The following is an 18,623-nucleotide window of genomic DNA, read 5'->3' as shown; positions in this document are numbered from 1 at the left end:
GCTCTTTGTTTTGTTTTCATTTAAATAACTGCACAATTACTGGTTATGCAAAGCTCCTTATTTGTGTTTTGGTCATATGAAAGATGTTTTTCTCAGTGGTGGTAACCAAGCAGGACACCCATTAAAGAGATATTTAATGAATTGTTTAATTTGAAACACTTTTCCCAGTAGTGGGATGATTGAATTTCTGGAGCTTTTATAGACTTATTTAATTCATGAAGAATTTGGTTGTCCCATATTTCGGGTGGGGTTTAATGACTATGAATGACTTTTAATGACTAGTGGCAGATGCCACTATCTTCCTGATGTTAGTACTGTCAAAATAAATCTAGAGTTTTTCCAGCAATAAATGTTTTGTCTGTATTCATCCCTAAGTTTTAACTTGTTATTTAGATCTCTCAGATTTTTAACCCCTTTTTGTCTTCTTTTTTCCAAATTCTTCATAGTTTCATTCCTGACTGTGCTCTGTGACAAGATTTTTCTTTCCTTCTTGTTGACTTCCCATTTTATCTCCACAGTTTCACTTTAAGTATATTTCTTCGAGCACACAGCATATACCTTGGAGCACCTCCTGTTCTCTTGTGGCATTGTGCCAGGACACCAGAATCCCAACAAAGACCAGAAATCCTCTAGAGAAATTGCTATCAACAGCTTCCCTAAACGCTTCATCATTTCTTGGCCAAGACTACTTCTGTCCGGGCAGGGCAGTTTATTGCTTTATAGTGAACTTCAAGGACATCACTCAAAAAGCTCTAGTGATTACCCTTTCTCATAAAGACAGATTTAATGCAAAGTATCCATATATAGTTAATAGCATGGTGGTTACTATATCTCTGAGTCTTTTTCAGTTTTTGTGAAAAGCATTCTGTTCTGTTCCCACTCCTTGTGAAGGTACTAACAGCATGGTTTGGTTCATTTCAGTGCTGAGGCAGGTGTCAATTTATTTGCACTAAACAACTGTTATTTACTGAATCAGAGTCTCTCTCTAGCAATGGCCTTGCAGATTTTTAGGAGATTAGTTATCAACTGAACATAAGGTGTCTGTGATACTCTCAGAGAAATGGCCTAATTTTCTATCTGTTTCTTGGTGCAATAGCGTTTTCTGGTTTCTATCAAAAGAAGCCATCCATCTGGGTGAACAGAACCATCCACTCAAGTAATCGTTCCATCTCTAGCACCCGTGTATCCATCCGAGAAAAATATCTGGCTCTTGCTAGCACAGTACTTGAGTTCTTCATTGTTGCTAATCCATCTAGTACCATGACAGATCTGAGAGACCTGTTGGGAAGAATTCAGGCAAAGAAGATGGTACTGGGTTGCTGAGCAAGTTATTCTGCAGAGCGCCCAGGGATTCTGCTTCTGCCCTCACTGCTGCCTGAAGCAATGTCTTGGCCATGATGTGCTAGGTACACACTCATCTTTCATTCCCAAATTCCCAGGTTCTGCAGTTTAGATAGAGCTAGAGAGATTCTTCCTTTCATGTAATACCACATAGAAGAAATACATGTATGGGTTTGCATGGGTGCTGGAAAAATCTCTGCAACTTAACGGAGCAATGCCTTCAGATAAATATACTTCGGTATTGCTCCATAGCATTGTATTATGATTAAGTGACTTGCACAAGGAAATCTGTGGCAGAATAGGGGTTTCCCAATTCCTAGCTTAGACATTTACTGGGCCTCTTATTTCATTGAAAGATCAACAAGTAAGTCTAACTGGTCTATCATCCGATATATGTCTGGAGGAATATTAAAAGAAATTTTGTATATTTCAACTTTGTCAGCCTTGCAGACACACCCGGAAATGGGAAACCATAGTTGCATTTTAAAGTTATTCAGAAAAAGAGGGATGGCTAGCCATTGGAAGAAAATCAAGATAGCAGCACATTAGCATGTCTTCAGTCTTCATAAAGGTAGCCCCTCTTATACTGCACTCCAGCTTTTACAGTTAACTCTGTTCACCAATTCTTTGGCACATGATACATAAAAACACATGGTACGGTCCTACACTAAATAATACTTTAAAATGAAGTTAAGAAAGAATGCTGTTTATTCTTTGTGAATGCCTTTTTTGAGCTAGCAGCATTATTTATCTAAGAGAAAAACATGGTTACCATGGCTTTATTGGAGTGGCCTCCTCCTTGGAACTCAATGGTTCCAAAAGCGTCCGTCGGGCTGAGCTGCGTGTGCTTGCTGATGGACCACTTCTCCGACTGGATGTCATTGCGAGTAAGCCTGCTTTCATTTTTCTCATTCTGAATAACGGAGATGCTTGGAGTCAGTCCAACATGTTGACCTATTAGACGCCCACAGCAACACCTATGACATTAAACAAACAGAAAACTTGAGTCACGTGCATGTATAAACCAAACAGGGAAACAAATCTTAAATGGCCTACAAATCTTAAAAAAAACCCTTTTCAACTCTGCTGATCACTTTCCTGCTATCTGAAGCCTCTACTTGTGGAAGAAACATAGTACAGATATTACCTTTTCTTTCTATGTTCTTGGTTACTTTGGACTCTCCTATATTTCAATAAAATCATGCTTTGTTCTAAATATGTACAAAATGAAGTTAAAGAACATTTTCTACTGTCTTCAGATGACATCAGGCCAAACAATCAGCTTTTTCATGGACTAACACATATTTTAAATTGGTAGTTCACTGCCATTATTTTCTTTTGAGAGTATTGTGTATCATGCATCCAATTTAGGTAAATACTCAGGGCAGTAAATATTGAACTAAGAAGATAAGAAAATTAAACATAGATGCTGATCCACCTTTGATTTATCTTTTTTTGTTGGATGAAATAATTTTTGAAATGTAAACAAATAGTGCTGATAGGAATCCATCACTCCAGATGTAGTTCAATCACCTTCTGACTTATTTAGTTTTTACAAACTATTTATATCCATATACATATATATGCACACATATATATAGACATTTTCTTGTAATTGACTTTCATTTTTCATACAAGTAACATGCAATTACCTATGGGGGTCTTTGGTGCTGGGTATGATATGAACACATTCTCTCTTGTAAAACGCTCTTTCTATCCATGACTTCTGTGCCTAAAAAAAGAGAAAGGAAATGTCCTGAGCTCTGTTTGCTTATTAAACACAACCTATAGTACAACTGAAGAGAAACTTCAAACATAAAAGAAAACTTCACTGACTTTGCAGATGTGCAGTGCACATTTTGCACAAAGCAAATATTTTCCATTAGAACTATGGTTCCCTTCTAGAGCTAAGCACCCAACAAAAGCTCTTAAGATTGTTTTTATATTCACTAGCCAGATGACTTTGATGCTGTCATCTATATTCTCATAGCAGGAACCACTGGAGAAGAATTAACTCAAACTGTAAAGCTTTCTACATGGTAGGAAAAAAACCACACCTATTTGTTAAAAATACTTTAAAAAAATCTATTTCCATCTTAGTGATACAACTAAGCTCTAATTAAAAAAAAATATCTCAGAAACTAGAAAATAAATATCTCACAATAAAGCTTATAACACCATGGTTCCAATGCAATTTCTTATACAAGTACTGAGAGCGCTGTTTAACATGGAGCCAGAAAATATAGTTTCATATGTGGACATCTTAATGAAAAAAAAAGAAAAAAAAATATAAAAAGGAAGATCTGTTTCTGAAACGAGACACAAAAAACTTTGATACATTAAGAGTCAGATGACCAGCTGATGTAACCTCTAAAACTGACTGAGTTAAATGATTCTATGCCTCTTCATAACGCTCAAGATCTTCCCCCACATATTCGTAGGAAAGCCAGTAATTTCCCTCAGTGTAGTCTTATTTTTCAGATACACAAGAGATCTTTTTAAAAAGAAAGATAGATGAGTAGGAAAGAAAAAACCAAAAACAACAAACAAGACTTTTGGAGTTCTGAAATATTTTTAATTATCTAGACAGTCCTCATTCTGTATAATAAGAATTCTGGCAAGCTCTCTAAAAGGTTCCCCCAGGTAGGATTCAATTATTTCATTTAATAAGGAGATGAGTTGAAACTTTTCTTTAAAAATTCTTTTCAAACGGATAAATTTTATAAAATGTTTTTAAATAATAAAATTACCTATTTAATTGCACGGCATAAACAGAACTATAAACTATGAACTATGATAAAGTTATCTGAGAGTTAAGTAATGTGAAATGAGCTTTAGATAACTTAAAGGAAATCTGAGCATCTTGCCTCTATAAAAAGAGAAAACATGAAATTGCCTTTCTAACATTACCTAACTAACTAATGTTACCTTTTACTATGTAAGGTTAGAAAATAACCTAAGTATTAACTTTACTAACTAAAGTTACCTTACTAACTATCTAATGTTACCTTTTCGTCAACTCAGTCTGTATCCTGTTTTTCATGTTTAAACCCAGAAACCTGTGTTTCTGGGACTTTTGAAAATCATTGTGAACTGTGGAAATTTCTTGAAGTCAAAGAATGTCACTACTATAAACTATAAAGTACGATAATAAGAATTTCTGGCTACATTCATTACTTATCACTCTCAGTACAAAAAAAGTTATTCTTTTACCTTTTTCACAGAAGATAATCCCTTATTGGATCTAGTGGTCACTCATGTTACATAACAAAATTTTATCTTTGCTCTACTTGCATTTTTATTTGAAAAATCTGCTAGACTTCATATTTTGTAGGAATGGTAGACACCCTAACATGACTTTTACAGTCAGAAAAAAGAAAAGTCTATTAAATTCTTAAATAGAACTGTATTTGATTGTTCTTCCTTACAGTAGCAAACAGAAAGTTAATATATTATAGAATGTGGGGCAAGGTTTGTTTCATGTTTAAGCAAAGGACAGTTAAATAGAAATTCTGAAAAATCTAAGAGAGTTTTACTTTACATAGGAGAGATTGCTTTGATGTTCTAATTTATTATAACTCCTAAATGCTTACAAGGCTATGATGCAGGCAATAATAATAAATAATAATAATAATAATAATAATAATAATAATAATCCTCATCATCATAACTTTGTATATTATATAGTCCAATCAGCTTAGAAGTCTAGTGCATCATTGTGTAATTTCTCAATTTAGTAGTCTTTTCAAGCAAAGAAAGGTTTTTTATAAAGTAACTTTCTAGAACTGTCAAGGTATCCAGAGTAAACTTTATGAACTTAATTTGACCCTCTTACTGCAGAACTTTTGAAGCTAAACTACGTGGGAAAATTAGGGTTTTTCTTTTTGTTGACTGTTGTCGAGAACGAAAGGAAGTTACAATTATTATTCAGGTATTGCAATGCTAACATTTGAAATTACATATTTTACTGTATGGACCACACATTCTTGAAATTTCTCCCGTTCGAGCTCCAAGAGCACACAAGCTTTCTATATGGCCTTAAGAAGACACACACTGGTAAGAAGCTGCAGATTTATGAATCCTCTTTGCTGTGTATATATATATATATAGTAACTTTTTGACAAAAAAGGAACAGTTATAGAATAACGCCAGTTTTATCTTCATGCTTGTTTATTTTAACACTAAATACATGCCTGCAATATCCTTTATCTCCTCCAGAAAGCACGAAAAGCTTTTATAAGACAACTTTTCTTCCTGGCATCCAAATTCAGCTCCACTGCAGAGCTTACATAGTATATGGTTATCATTCATGTTGCCAAGACTCCCTAAAAATATCTTTTATTAAATTTCATAAGTTTTGCATACTTTTCTGCAAACAATTTACCTTGGTGAATTTATTTACTACATAGACCTAATATATCTTTTCTAAAGATGGCCACTAATTCAATTTCTCTAAGCCTCAAGATCCAATACAAAAAGGTGCCATAACAGGTGCTTCACGGAAAACTTTTTTCTTTAGGTGTACAAGCAGGCTTTCAAAAACCAAGAAACTGACATTTAAAATTTGTTTTCCTACTCTTTTTCATACTGTCGTTGCAAGTAGAAAAGAAATCCAGCTATGTTAAATATAATAATTTGCATTTGAATTTTCATCACACTTCTTCAAATATAATTTGCAAAAATAATAGTCTGATTTAAGAAGCCCGTTATTCACATCAGGAAAAAAGACTTTCCAGCTGTTAGATCTCAAACAATATACTATCCTACCTGACAGTCATAATGCCAAAATACACAATATACTTATTTCATAATTCCTTGTCCTTCGAAACAAAAAATAAAGCATCTGGTTTCACTGTCCCATGCCAGTTATCTTTCTGTGACAGAGATCATTTGCAATGAAATACAAGGTTCAGAGGTATAATAAATTATGTTACTTGCCGTAGAGTATTCATAACAAAATTAGAATAACTTGAGGAAATCAACACATTCATAACAAAACAGTCTGCATTGAAATCTTGCTTATAATGTGAATTAATAAAGTAGTAAAAAGTTTAGAAAAGTATAGCAAAGTATTTTCAAGAATAGTAGAGCAAGAAGCTTATCTTCTCTTTCTCTAGTTTCATAAACACTCCTTCAGTGTTAATTCATAATTTAAAGTCCACAGTGAATTCCTAAAGTACATGCCATACTTATACTTGGATTTAGTTTACTCATAGCTTAGATCTCTAGGTTAAGACTCTGTTTTTATTAACCTAGCTGCAAAATCCCACCAAGAACATTTTTTCTCCCTCTTCTTTACCTGAGCATCAAACTTGGCACTTAAGTCTGTCCTGGAACAAATTCTGCTGTCCACGTTTCCCTGCTGCCGGTCATCGCTAATAACACATTTGCGACTGCCCCCCAGACAAGGCGTTCAGTCCATCCGCAGTGCAGAGATGTGAGAGTGAGCGAAGCCCTTGCACCCATTAGCTGCTTGGAATGTGCTGCTGTGGGATTAGCCTCGTTAAGGGTTTGGTCAACACTCACCCGCAGCCCCACAACACCGCTTGGTTTGAACATCTAATCTGAAGCCAAAAGAAAAACAAATCCCCTGAGAGCTTGGATTTAACTGGCACAGGCCTTGACTGGCTTTTTTCTCTCCTCTTCTTTCCCCCTTAAAGAGCGAGCTTGTGAAAGTGTGATAAGGTGCTCTGAGTTCTTAAGTTCAACCCAGGAAAACAAATCCTTCAAAAGAAACAGTGTACTAAGTTTGAAAGAAACTGAGCACACGAGAGAGATTGTTAATCTCCAAAGAATGAAACCAGTGTGTTTATTGGGTAACTGTGAGAAATCTATACACAGTTGAAATATACTGCAATTAATCAACAATGGCATTTTTCCAAAGAAGCTGGGGTTTGTCACTGTTTCTCACCACAGTTGCTGTACTGTAGTGAATGTAACTTTTCAGAAAGTCATAAACATAAACCTTTGTCTTTCAGAGACAAGCAACTGCATTGTTTTCAGCTTAATTAAAAGTTAGTAACTTAAAACACAACTTGAATGTTTACAAATTCGAGGACAACTTCTTTAATGTACCCTCTTGATATCAACAATGAAGAACAACCTTTTCATATGAACAACCTAGATTTTTTTAGTACATAGCAATTATATGTGTTCAATTACTTATTTCAAGAGTTTTCCAAATACAAAATACTTCTACTCTTCCCCCTCCCCCAAGTTTGGATGAATTCCTCTCTACTCCTACATATGCATACATACCCTCCTTTCCTTTTCAATAAGGCTGCATCTAATGCATGGAAAACATTCTGTTCACCCTTGGCACTGATGAATACACAAGCACTAAACTATTCTGCATGTACATTAGCTCTGGTGGGCCCACGATGGGCAATGCTGAGCATATGCATCAACTTCTTATACCATCACACAGGTTGAGAAGCTTCTGCTAGGCTGCCTAATCCATGAGATTTTTTTTATCTCGTGGTTCCCTGAGTTTTTTGTGTAAAATACATACATTTATTTTGTATGCAATATATATATGAAGTGTGTACATATACACACTCTGTATGCATGTATATACACACTCTGTTCCAGCAAAGCTACAACCTGTGAGCTTTCTCTACCACACAGTACAGAGCAAGAGAGGCCACGTGCACATCCTGTAAGATCTCTTTAGCACAGGATCAGACCAAAGATGGTCTGTGCAGAACAGCAAAGGTAGAGAAAGTTGCAGTGTCAGAAGAGCAGCTAGTAAAGAGCTCAATGAGGTGAAGAATATGACTAGGGAGTCAGCCGGAAAAGATTGCTTGCCATTTTAACAACAGGGAATTTGGTTTGGTTGAGAGGGTGGAGAAAGAGTGAGGGGACGAAAGGAAAGATTTCACATGATTGAGATAACTGAGTAAAAACCCAAATCTGACTCTGAAGTGAAACTTCAGTACTTGGACTTGACAAGAACCTGGAGATTGTTCCTGGATTCAGGTTTCAGCTTGCAAAGTAACCTGGGGCAGAAGCCACATCTTTCATCTTAAGAAATCAACACAAACAACAATGATTATACTCATTTGCATATGTCACCCAGTGGCACTGTGAAGGATGTTTTATAGATAGGGACTTAGGTAGAGTTGGTATATGCCACTGATGCTACAGGAAATTACAACTGTCTTTGCCATAGTTCATTTAAAGATGCGTTAATGTTATGACTCTCTGGCAATGAAACTATGAGATGCCGTAGATACTCCTGTATTTTGAGGAGTAATAAACAAACAACTAATAAGCAGAGATAGCTGTTTTTTTCAATATGGTGCAACTGCAAAATAGTGCTTTCAGAGAGGTGGATGCTGCACATTTAATGTTACAAACGTACACATTATTTACATTTTCAACCCAGCTCATTAATGAAATGTTGATGAAATGAACTCTCAAACAGCAGTCAACAATGAGCTCAGTACTGACTCCTCATAAAAGAGGAAAGCAAATATTAAAAATTAATCAAGTACAGAAATATTTCAGGAAGATAAATTCTGGCAGATTTTAATATGTTATGTAGCTAGGATGCTTAACTGCTGACCTCTGAATTACCATAATTTTAAAAAGAGCACCAAGAGTGACAATTTTCAAAACCTGCAATTTCAGTGGCAGAGCAGAACTCAAAGCAGTTCTAACCCTCTGCTTCCCAACTTTGTTTATCTCCAACAAGTAACCAGGTTATAAGATAGGTTTCACTGTTAAAAGCCATTCACTGCCTTGCAGTGGGGCAGAGCAGCTGGACAGGCAATGGAGTATTACTGAAGCAAATTATGGATAGGATTTGCAGGAGCATCTGGTGACTGAACTGCATCAGTGCTATTGCAAGCTGATGTGATTAGTGTTCCTTAATCAAATGGGCACTTTTGCAAATCCCACTGTCTGAGTAAAGACCCTGTATCTGTAAACTTCCATAGCTAGATTAGTACAAAGGATGGCAATGCTTCAATAAGACCTTATTAGTAGGTGTGCTCAAGCCAAATTTCTACCCCTTCTTTCAGTGTTGCCTAATTATAAGCATTATAAGCAGTTTTATGCCTTGCTTGAAGCATTAGGAATTGGCCTCTCTGGACATTAAGATAGGGATCATTAAACTGTCCCCAAATGTTTCATTTTCTCACATACATTTATTACTAGTAGCATCTGAAAGGCTGGCCATCAGGCCTTTACCCACTAAAGCTGTACTTCTGTATGTTTTGTTCTTCTTCTAACTGATTTCGCAAACAATTTATCATCAGAGTTGTTCCAAGAACAATGTTGAATTGTCTTGAAAATCAAGCTGTATTCAGTACAGAGTAGGAGGGCATAGAATGCAGTCATATATTACTACAGTATGTTACAGAATTTATCTGTTAGCATTGTTTACCACATGTAATTTTTATACTGTACTTAGAAGAAATAGAGTAATTTAAAAATTATAGGGAATGTTTCACTCAATAGTTTATGATTTTAAGCATTATATCTGTCATTTTTCTTACTGCAAGGTAACGGAATGAAAATTGTATATCTCTGTTAATGCTGCTATGCAAATTTGTATTTATGCTTTATATATTTTCAAAACATTATAGAGACCAAGCATATGTGACCAGATGTGATTATGCATGCTATTGATAAATTAACTGGAAAGATTAACAGACATTTCAAAAAGAACCAGGGAGAATGATTAGATCCAGGAATTGGTGTAGACATCCAGGCTCCTACAGACCTCCTCAAGATCAGTAGAAGTGCGAGGGGAAAATTTTAAAGAAAAGCTTATGATAATGAAGGATATATTGTAAAGAACACTTTAAAAAAGTTCCCCTAATACCTTCTTATGTGTACTGGCATATGAGGGGAAGAATTAAGCCTATTGACTGCATTCATGATCTTTCTTTAAAGAAATATTTATGATTTCAGCAAATCTGCTGTGAGGTTAAAGTTGTTTATATAAGTAAATTAACCTTTTCTAGCAAGAAAGCCCTACTTGATCATATGATGGGGTCATCTAGCCCACTATCTTGTCTCTAAAAGTGCCATAAATAGGTACTAGAGAAAAGGAAAAACATGTCAAATGTATATAATGCTTTTTCCTAATAGTTTCTCAGCTAGCAACTATTTTCTGCTCATGGACTTCTTGCATTGTGATTTCTACATGTTCTGTAACACTCCATGGACTTTCCTCCACAAAATTGCCTGCTGATTTCATGCAAACTTGCAACATCCTTAACATCATTCTCACTGCTGCAGGGGGAACCAGTTCCTTCTGTTTGTTTTGAATGTGACTCCTCATACTTTCCCATGATGTTTATTACTGAGAGAGGCAGTGAACAGTCAATTCCATCCACCCTCTTCATACCAGTCATGGTTTTCAAGATACATTCTTAATTTTTCGCCCCCCAGATTAACCAATTACCAAGTATTTCCTCACATAGAAACCGCTTGTTACCTTTTATCATCCTTGCTGCCCTTCTCCAAACCTTTTCCAGTTAATTTTATCCTTCCTTCTGAGAGGAACCAGAACGGTGCAACAAAGGTGAACTACAGATCAGTATTGTGGCAAGTGGACATTCACTGTTTTGGTATCTATTCCTTTCCTAATAATTCCTGTAAAAAATTGATTTGGTTTTCTCCACCACCACTGCTGAGCACTGTGGTAATGCTTTCACAGAAGTATCCAGCATAACCCCAATATTTCACTCCAGTGTAGTAAAGAATTTATAATACTAATTGTAAAGAACTGCTATAAAAATCAAACTGTTTTAATCAAAATCTGACAGAACAGCAATACACCTATATGAAGTTCTAATTTATGTCAAATGTAGCTTAACAAATCATAATAAAACATAATATCACAGAAGTCTACAGGTGCACATATGTAACCGGAAAGTAGAATATACAGAAAATATTTTTCTGCCATTCAGCGCTGGCAGACTATTTATCTTTTAAACCAGTAAACTTGTTTTTGGCTTCTAAAAAGTATAACATTATTCCTAACTCCTCAAGTTAAGGAAAGAAAATAACCTTCACATTAAGACAATTCTCCTTGCTCTCTAATAAAAAATTGTGAGGTTAAAATACAGGTAAGAGTTTTGCACTGAATCTAATTTTGGTCTGAACTACTTGATTTCTAAATTGCTCATTCTACCATACAAATGTAAGACAGCTATAACATCGCCTGCTCTTTCACTAGAGTGAAGTGATTTTGCTAACCACTGTGTGGGTGCTGAGTTGATGAAACAATTAAAATTAAATTGTACTTAATTGTATGAAAGGGCCTGAAGGAATGGGGATTCCAGGTGTTCCCCAAGCCTAAACATTCAAACAGACCAATTCTACGCCACTGTTCACATTTCGTCTCATCTTCCAGCCCTGCAGTTATTCACAAGTCCCCCATTAATGCAGCCCCACAGGCATCCTTTTCTAGAATGCCTTGGTTGAGGTCCTGGTTTCACCACCCTCTAGCCTTTCTCCAGACTCCATTTTTGAGAAATGGAACAAGAGAAGAGCCAGTTATAAGAGATGAGACAACATTGCTGATCAGCTCTTTTGTCTCCCTCCGCTTCTGCTGAGTCAAACTAATAATTTTCTCAGATGCAGAAGAAGGGAAGCTTCCTTTAGACAAAGAAGGGAAAAATTCAGTCTGCCCACTGAAACACCCAGAAGGCAAAACACCAGAGGATGTTTCTTTTGGGCAGGGCAACATCCTTTTCCCTCTCTACACCCCTCTGTGCTACCCCCATCTCCTCCCTTCTCGTATCCTGGAGATTCCTTGCATCTAAGTATCTCCTATGGGTCATCCTGTTTGAAACCACCTTCATTAACCAAACCAAGGCCAAGCATGATGCTGCCTCCTCCACAGTGTCCTGTTGATAACTCCCCTCTTCTGTTTTGCTTGGCACAGCATGAGGGAGTAACAGCCAGGCTCCTGGCAGGAAGAACAGCCACCCCAGCTCCCTGCACAAACACTGTCACCAAATAGACACAGGACAAAAAAGTCCAAAGAGAAGGATCTCTTACCCTGGCAGCACAGTCTGATGTAGCTGTGATGCTTCTTAGATTGTCTGTGTCATAAGGGAAATTCTTAGTTCTGTTTTTTGTTGGCATTTTGGAACTATGTGATTTTGAATTATATGAACCCGTATTATTCAGACCTGATAATGTCAGTTGTCTGATATGGAATAAACTAACAGCACTGTGCTTTCTTCTGCTAATAATCATACTGCCCAAGTTGCATATATTGGAATGAAACATGATATGATTTCTGATTATGTCACATAATTAAGCAGATAGGGTCAAGTGGAATTTGCATTATGAACAGAAAAAATTGACCTGGTTTCAAATCACATAGGAAGATTTAACAACACAGCCTAAATCCTATTATCTCTTTGGACTAATAAATTTAAGTGGACTTCAGCTGCAACAAAGAGAGATCTGGAAGCAGGTATTCCTTCTGTCAAATCTTCATAGCTGTAGCTTTTTACAGGCACAGAGAAAATTGTAAATGTACCTATTCTTTGTACATAGCCCAACCTGATATACCAACATCTCATATGAAGCAGGGATAAAATACTATGGAAATATTTCAGGTTGATATTCATGTTTTTTCATTCTCCAATGGAAATTTATTTACATGGTCTGCCTTTTAAAGAGAAAACAAAGCCAGCCCTGTAAGTTTGGTATGAGATATGCTGGACTAATGTGACACTTTTTGAGCTATTCAAGGTTGTTAGACATAAACTGGGACTGATTGTCCAAGTTTCTCATTTTTGTCTTAAAGTACAACTGTGTGGAGTAGTGGACCTTCACTGCAGAAGTAGTAGGACAGAGATTTCTGCAAGGAAAGAAACTACAAAAGACATATTTCAAAAAAATGCAAGGGCACATCAAATGGCTAAATATTTAACACATTAAGAAATAATTAGAAACTGGTGAGATACAAAATTACATCAGAATTCCAAAGCATAAATGGAAAGAAACTTACTCATAGTAGATGATTCCCCCAAATAGGTACATCTTTTCTCCTTTTTTTACTAATAATGCAAGTTCCATGCCTATTTTTCCAAAGGTCTCTGTTAACAGCTTCAAAAAGAGACCATTTGTGAAGATTTTCTTAATTCATTATATAAAATTGCAAACTGCTGCCAGATCAAGTGATCACTATTGGCATGGAGAGGGACAGAAGAATGCAGGAGCAGTAATTATGGATGACTAGTTCACAAGACAGGGCATAGTAACACTCCAAAGATAGAACAGAAGACTTGCATCAATCACTTTCACGATGAAAGAAAAAAGGGCCAAAATTTTCAAAAGCCACAAAACTTACTAACGTGGCTTCTTTTTATGGGAAGTCTGGCATGATGAACCTGTCAATGTGAAAGAAATTTTGTAGTTTCTTCACCTTTTATGTTCAGCCCTGGTTAAAAAACAAAAAAGAAAAGACTTTAGGTATACGAATGGATATCAGAATCAGGCGTGGGAAAGAGACTGAAAACACACTGCTTGAGTCACGTTAAGACTCCAAAGCTCTAGTGCACAGCAGACATCCCCAGAGGGCTGAAATGACTACAACACTCGCCACAGACTTTCAGAGAAACCATTACCATGGGACAGCAAACACCAACAAACTATGGTTTACTCTAATTCACTGAACTCTGGCACTAACTTAATCCTGCTCTAGTCTGGAGAACAATATGGCAGAACCTATGGAATTTATCTTCACAGCACAGCTGCAAGGCATGTCTCCCATTGTGATGAGGAATTACAAACAGAGGTTATTCACTTTTTAAAAGATTTTCCCAGATATCACACAAAATCCTGTACAGACAGAGAACAGATGATCACTGCACCCTCCATGCATGGAAATCCACAGACAGCACAGGTATTGGAAACCATGTAGAGCACTAACCACACCAAAACATGGCAGTAAAACATGGGTTCCAGGCTGTAAACACACCATGCCAGCTGGAGAACTTGATCACCAAATTTTGATAAAACTTCATCCAGGATCTCTAAGCTATTCTTCTAACTATCTTCATGTCAGATTCATCAGTGTGTGCAGACTGTTCTAGAAGGTAGAAGGGGTACCCTCCTGGACCACTCTTGCTAACTTTATTACACAAAACACGGGTACTAAAGTGCACAGATCCTATATGTATGTAGCTATTTCATCTTCTGTCCTATAACCTCTGTTTATTACTTTTCTTTTCCCAGTACTTTATGCACCAGATTTTACTGATTTCTGCCCTAGGAAACATCAAATAACAGAGAGATATATTTTAGGCATGTGTCAAGCTCCATGTACCACTTAGAGTCTGATGACCAAATTGCGGCATTGACAACAGTGCTTTCAACAATAGCTTTTTTATATATGTTCTTGTGAAGAGATGGTGGACATATTCTGAATGAAGTTACAACAGTATTGCTCTCTCTAATTTGCCATTCAAGTGGCATTATAAAGAACAGCTTCAATATTTTTTTTCAGGTGTCATTTTTTACTATGTGATCTGTTGTGACCTTTGATTTCAGTGATATGTTGAACTGAAACCAAATGTACTACTTTAGCTAACTTAAATAAAGGGAAAAGTTTAATAAATGATGCCTGGACATAAATCATAAAAACATTTCTCAGCAGATTAGGTCAAAATGGATATTTTGACTTTGACTCATAGTTGTCTTTCACCAAACATGAAAGTGGATGGAAGAAGTAAAGACAAGTTTTTAGGCTTGAGAGCTTACATCCAACTCACAGCTATTACTCTGATGTTTGCACTAAGTAGGAATGGGAAAGCGTTCAGACATATAATGCATTACAAAAGGTAAATGCTTTCTTTTCACTTTTGTTTCTTGGACCTGCCCATGTCCGATCAGAACAGAGAGAGAAGGTGCACTTCCAGGAATAAGCTGGAAGCACCACTGAGGTGAGCAGGGGAAGAGAGAGCAGCCCACTCGGCCTCCACCGTGGCTCCTGCAGCCAGGAGTACGGCAGCTCTTTCCCCCAAAAACCCCACTTCGGAAGGTTTGGATCCTTCCATACCACTGCATGAACAGCTGTTCCTCTCCTCCCAGTGCAGACCTTTCTTCTCTGCCTTGTCTGACACAATGCAATGGAAAATATCAGAGAAAGTCCTATGCTGCCTGATAGATCTCCCATGCAACTCTTAGTGGCTTTTGTTGTTGGGGAAGGGCAGGATGGGAGGCAGACAAATCTTTTATACATTAAAAACATCTTGTGGCCAGTTGCTTTAGTAAACATAGAGCAAATCTGAAGTGTGGCTTTTCTAAACCTGTTTCTGAGAAAGGAAACTTGCTCCCTGCAGTAAGTTACATTTCGTTTAGAAACACTTCTACAGAGTTTGGCATTATAGTATTTTATTTCCTAGGGATTTTGGCATTATTATAATCTAGGTTTAGCTGTATAGTTAACATATTTATTTTTCTGTTAAGTACCCAGAGATTGCTGACATTTGATTCTCCTGAAAAATAATATCCAAGTTTCAATTGTACACCTAATGCAATGTTTCAGCCCAGGAATAAATAAACTCAAGTATAACCTAATGATTAAATTCTTAAATTAAACAGGAGTACAGTAATACCTTATAGATACTTTTTCCTTATAAAAATATGGTTTTACTTTAACACCTACAGGATATTTGCATAACTGTGAGTGAAGAAGTTGAAAACATCTAGAGAATATGAGCGTTTATGAAGCCATTGGAGTGAATGATCAATTTGAAATGCTGTCAGATAAACCCTGATTCAGATATTGTGAACAGTACAAGGAACTGTTTTTATGCACTTTGCCTATGCTTTGAACATACAACACTGTCATGAGGGAAGTGTGTGTAATTGTGTAATGATGCAAGCAGCATATTTAAAATGTCATAGTTCAGCAAATCTGAAATAGTTAGACAGTCCCTTGTTGAACTACAAAGATTTCATACCCTATTTTTAGGTATATTTCTTCACCGAATGTTTATAACATTATGTAATTCAGTATTTTTTAAAAATGGTTTAGATCAAATATTATTTTGTGACCTACATTGCTGCATCAATGCAAAAATCAGTCATGCAAAAACTAACAGCATATTTATAGTTTTCTGATCTTATTTAGCCTATAAGAATTCCATGCCATGCACATATCTGTCAGATAGATAAGAGACAAGGCATTATTTTTTTGTGCCAAGGAATTTTCATTTTCTTTCTAGTATTTTTGACTCTGTGAGAATCATAACTACACTTGAGAACTTGAAGACCTTTGTCACACTACAATATTTTTCATCCAGGTTGTATGCTCCAGTGTTCATCACTGCTCCTTTACTCCCCTTGGCAATGAAACATTGCTTTTTCCTTCTTTCTGTCAACAGTCTATACTGATTCAACTTCAATTAAAGATCACTGTGACTAGTGCTATCCTCTTCCCCTGTTTCAGATGAAAGCAGTCAGACTATCTAATCCAAAAGCCCTATAACATTCCAAAAAAAGGGAAAATTTCACACAGATAAAATTAAAAAGTGCATAATTCTATCACTTAAATTTTGAGCCCAATTGTAGATAAGTGCATGATGCAAGATTTTTTTTTGTCATATAGTTCCATGCGTACAATAATTATTTGTCTTTTTCTCTGTGGACTGTGAAATTTCACAGGTTGTTCCTTGCATGCGCTTTCTTAATTGGCAAAGGAAGTCGTATATAATCAGTTATAGTTAATGCAACCCAATTATTCCAACTGTTTTGTGACTCAAGCATGACTGTAAAAGCACACACTTTTTTCCAAGATGCATGTAATAAAAGTCTTAGCACGTTTTTTTTTCTTTTTGCACACACAAATCCATTATTCCTGCTCTCTTCCTGATGTTTAGTCCTAACCATGTGGCTTAAATGGAAGTAAACACATAGTATTCCTTAATAACAAAGAAACAATCACCAAATATAATGTTATAGTTTCATGACTTCTCTTCAGGATCAAAATAGAAGGAAAAGAATAGCTTTGAGACAGAATTTCTTACTAAATCATAGATTAAGAGAAGAAGAAAATCACAGGAAATATAAATTAAGTAGGTGTTTCTAGTGTTTCTTGTTTAATCTGAACAGAGGGTCTTACTTTAAAAGGACAGTTGAAACAAATCAGCTAGTATCTTAGCCTCAGGAAGTTTGAAACTTCCTTCAATCTGCTGAATTCCTCAAGCAAAGGATATGATATAAAAACTCAAGCAGGATTTAATTTTTAAATTGTTGTGTAATAAATAACTTTAAAGGTGATCTATATCAGAATGATACACACCATGATGTCTATCAACACATAATTATGACCTACATTATATATAATAGCAAATATTTCACTGGATTTTCCATCCTATTTTAATTTATGGATTTAGCTTTGTTTAATGTTTGAAAGCTTTACTGAAATGCCTTATTTCAACCTATTCTGGCTTTGACTTAACAATACTATTAAGCCACTCCTACAGTTTCATTTCTAATCCTTGAATTAATGTTAGGATTAGAATTTTATAGTGAACCTGGGTGGGTCTCATTAAATCTCAAATCCTGCAAATTATTCTATGTGGGCAACCCACAGTGTCATGACTTTCGAAAATTTGAAGGACTGGAGCCTAGCAATGAGGAAAACAAGCCCCATGCTTTCCCATTGCTACCATACTTCCTTGAGCTTTTAGCCACAACAGTTAGCTGATTCTGTGTACTAGTTTCATGTACCAGCTGCCAGAAGTAGAATCATAGAATCATAGAATTGTTTAGGTTGGAAAAGACCCTTAAGATCATCAAGTCCAACTGTTAACCTAGCACTGCCAAGTCCACCACTAAACCATGTCCCTAAGCACTATGTCTACACAGCTTCTAAATACCTCCAGGGATAGTGACTCAACCACTTCCCTGGGCAGACTGTTCCAATGCTTGACAACCCTTTTGGTGAAAATTTTTTTCCTGATATCCAATCTAAACCTCCCCTGGTGCAGATTGATGCCATTTCCTCTCATCCTATCGCTTGCTACTTGGGAGAAGAGACCAACACCCACCTCGCTACAACCTCCTTTCAGGTAGTTGTAGAGAGCAATGAGGTCTCCCTTCAGCCTCCTTTTCTCCAGGCTAAACAACCCCAGTTCCCTCAGCCGCTCCTCACAGGACTTGTTCTCCAGACCCCTCACCAGCCTCGTTGCCCTTCTCTGGACACGCTCCAGCACCTTAGTGTCTTTCTTGTAGTGAGGGGCCCAAAACCAAACACAGTATTCAAGGTGCGGCCTCACCAGTGCCGAGTACAGGGGCAC

At 36.5% G+C, this 18,623-nt stretch overlaps 1 protein-coding gene across 1 annotated transcript in view; it reads right to left on the bottom strand.

The window, feature by feature from the left end:
• The window catches only part of TRPM3 (transient receptor potential cation channel, subfamily M, member 3), a 432,332-nt gene that overhangs the window by 143,972 nt on the left and 269,737 nt on the right, over window positions 1-18,623 (bottom strand). The window contains exons 6-7 of the mRNA XM_009328179.1: window positions 2,994-3,073; window positions 2,114-2,318 (exon numbers count right to left, since the gene is read on the bottom strand). Of these exons, the coding sequence (XP_009326454.1) occupies window positions 2,114-2,318; window positions 2,994-3,073 (285 nt within the window). The remainder of the gene's footprint in view (window positions 1-2,113; window positions 2,319-2,993; window positions 3,074-18,623) is intronic.

Source organism: Pygoscelis adeliae, unplaced genomic scaffold (genome assembly GCF_000699105.1).
Source record: "Pygoscelis adeliae isolate BGI_AS28 unplaced genomic scaffold, ASM69910v1 Scaffold45, whole genome shotgun sequence".
Classification (NCBI taxonomy): Eukaryota; Metazoa; Chordata; class Aves; order Sphenisciformes; family Spheniscidae; genus Pygoscelis; species Pygoscelis adeliae.
The sequence above is the reverse complement of the archived record's forward strand: the minus strand, read 5'-3'. Positions and strand labels throughout refer to the sequence as shown.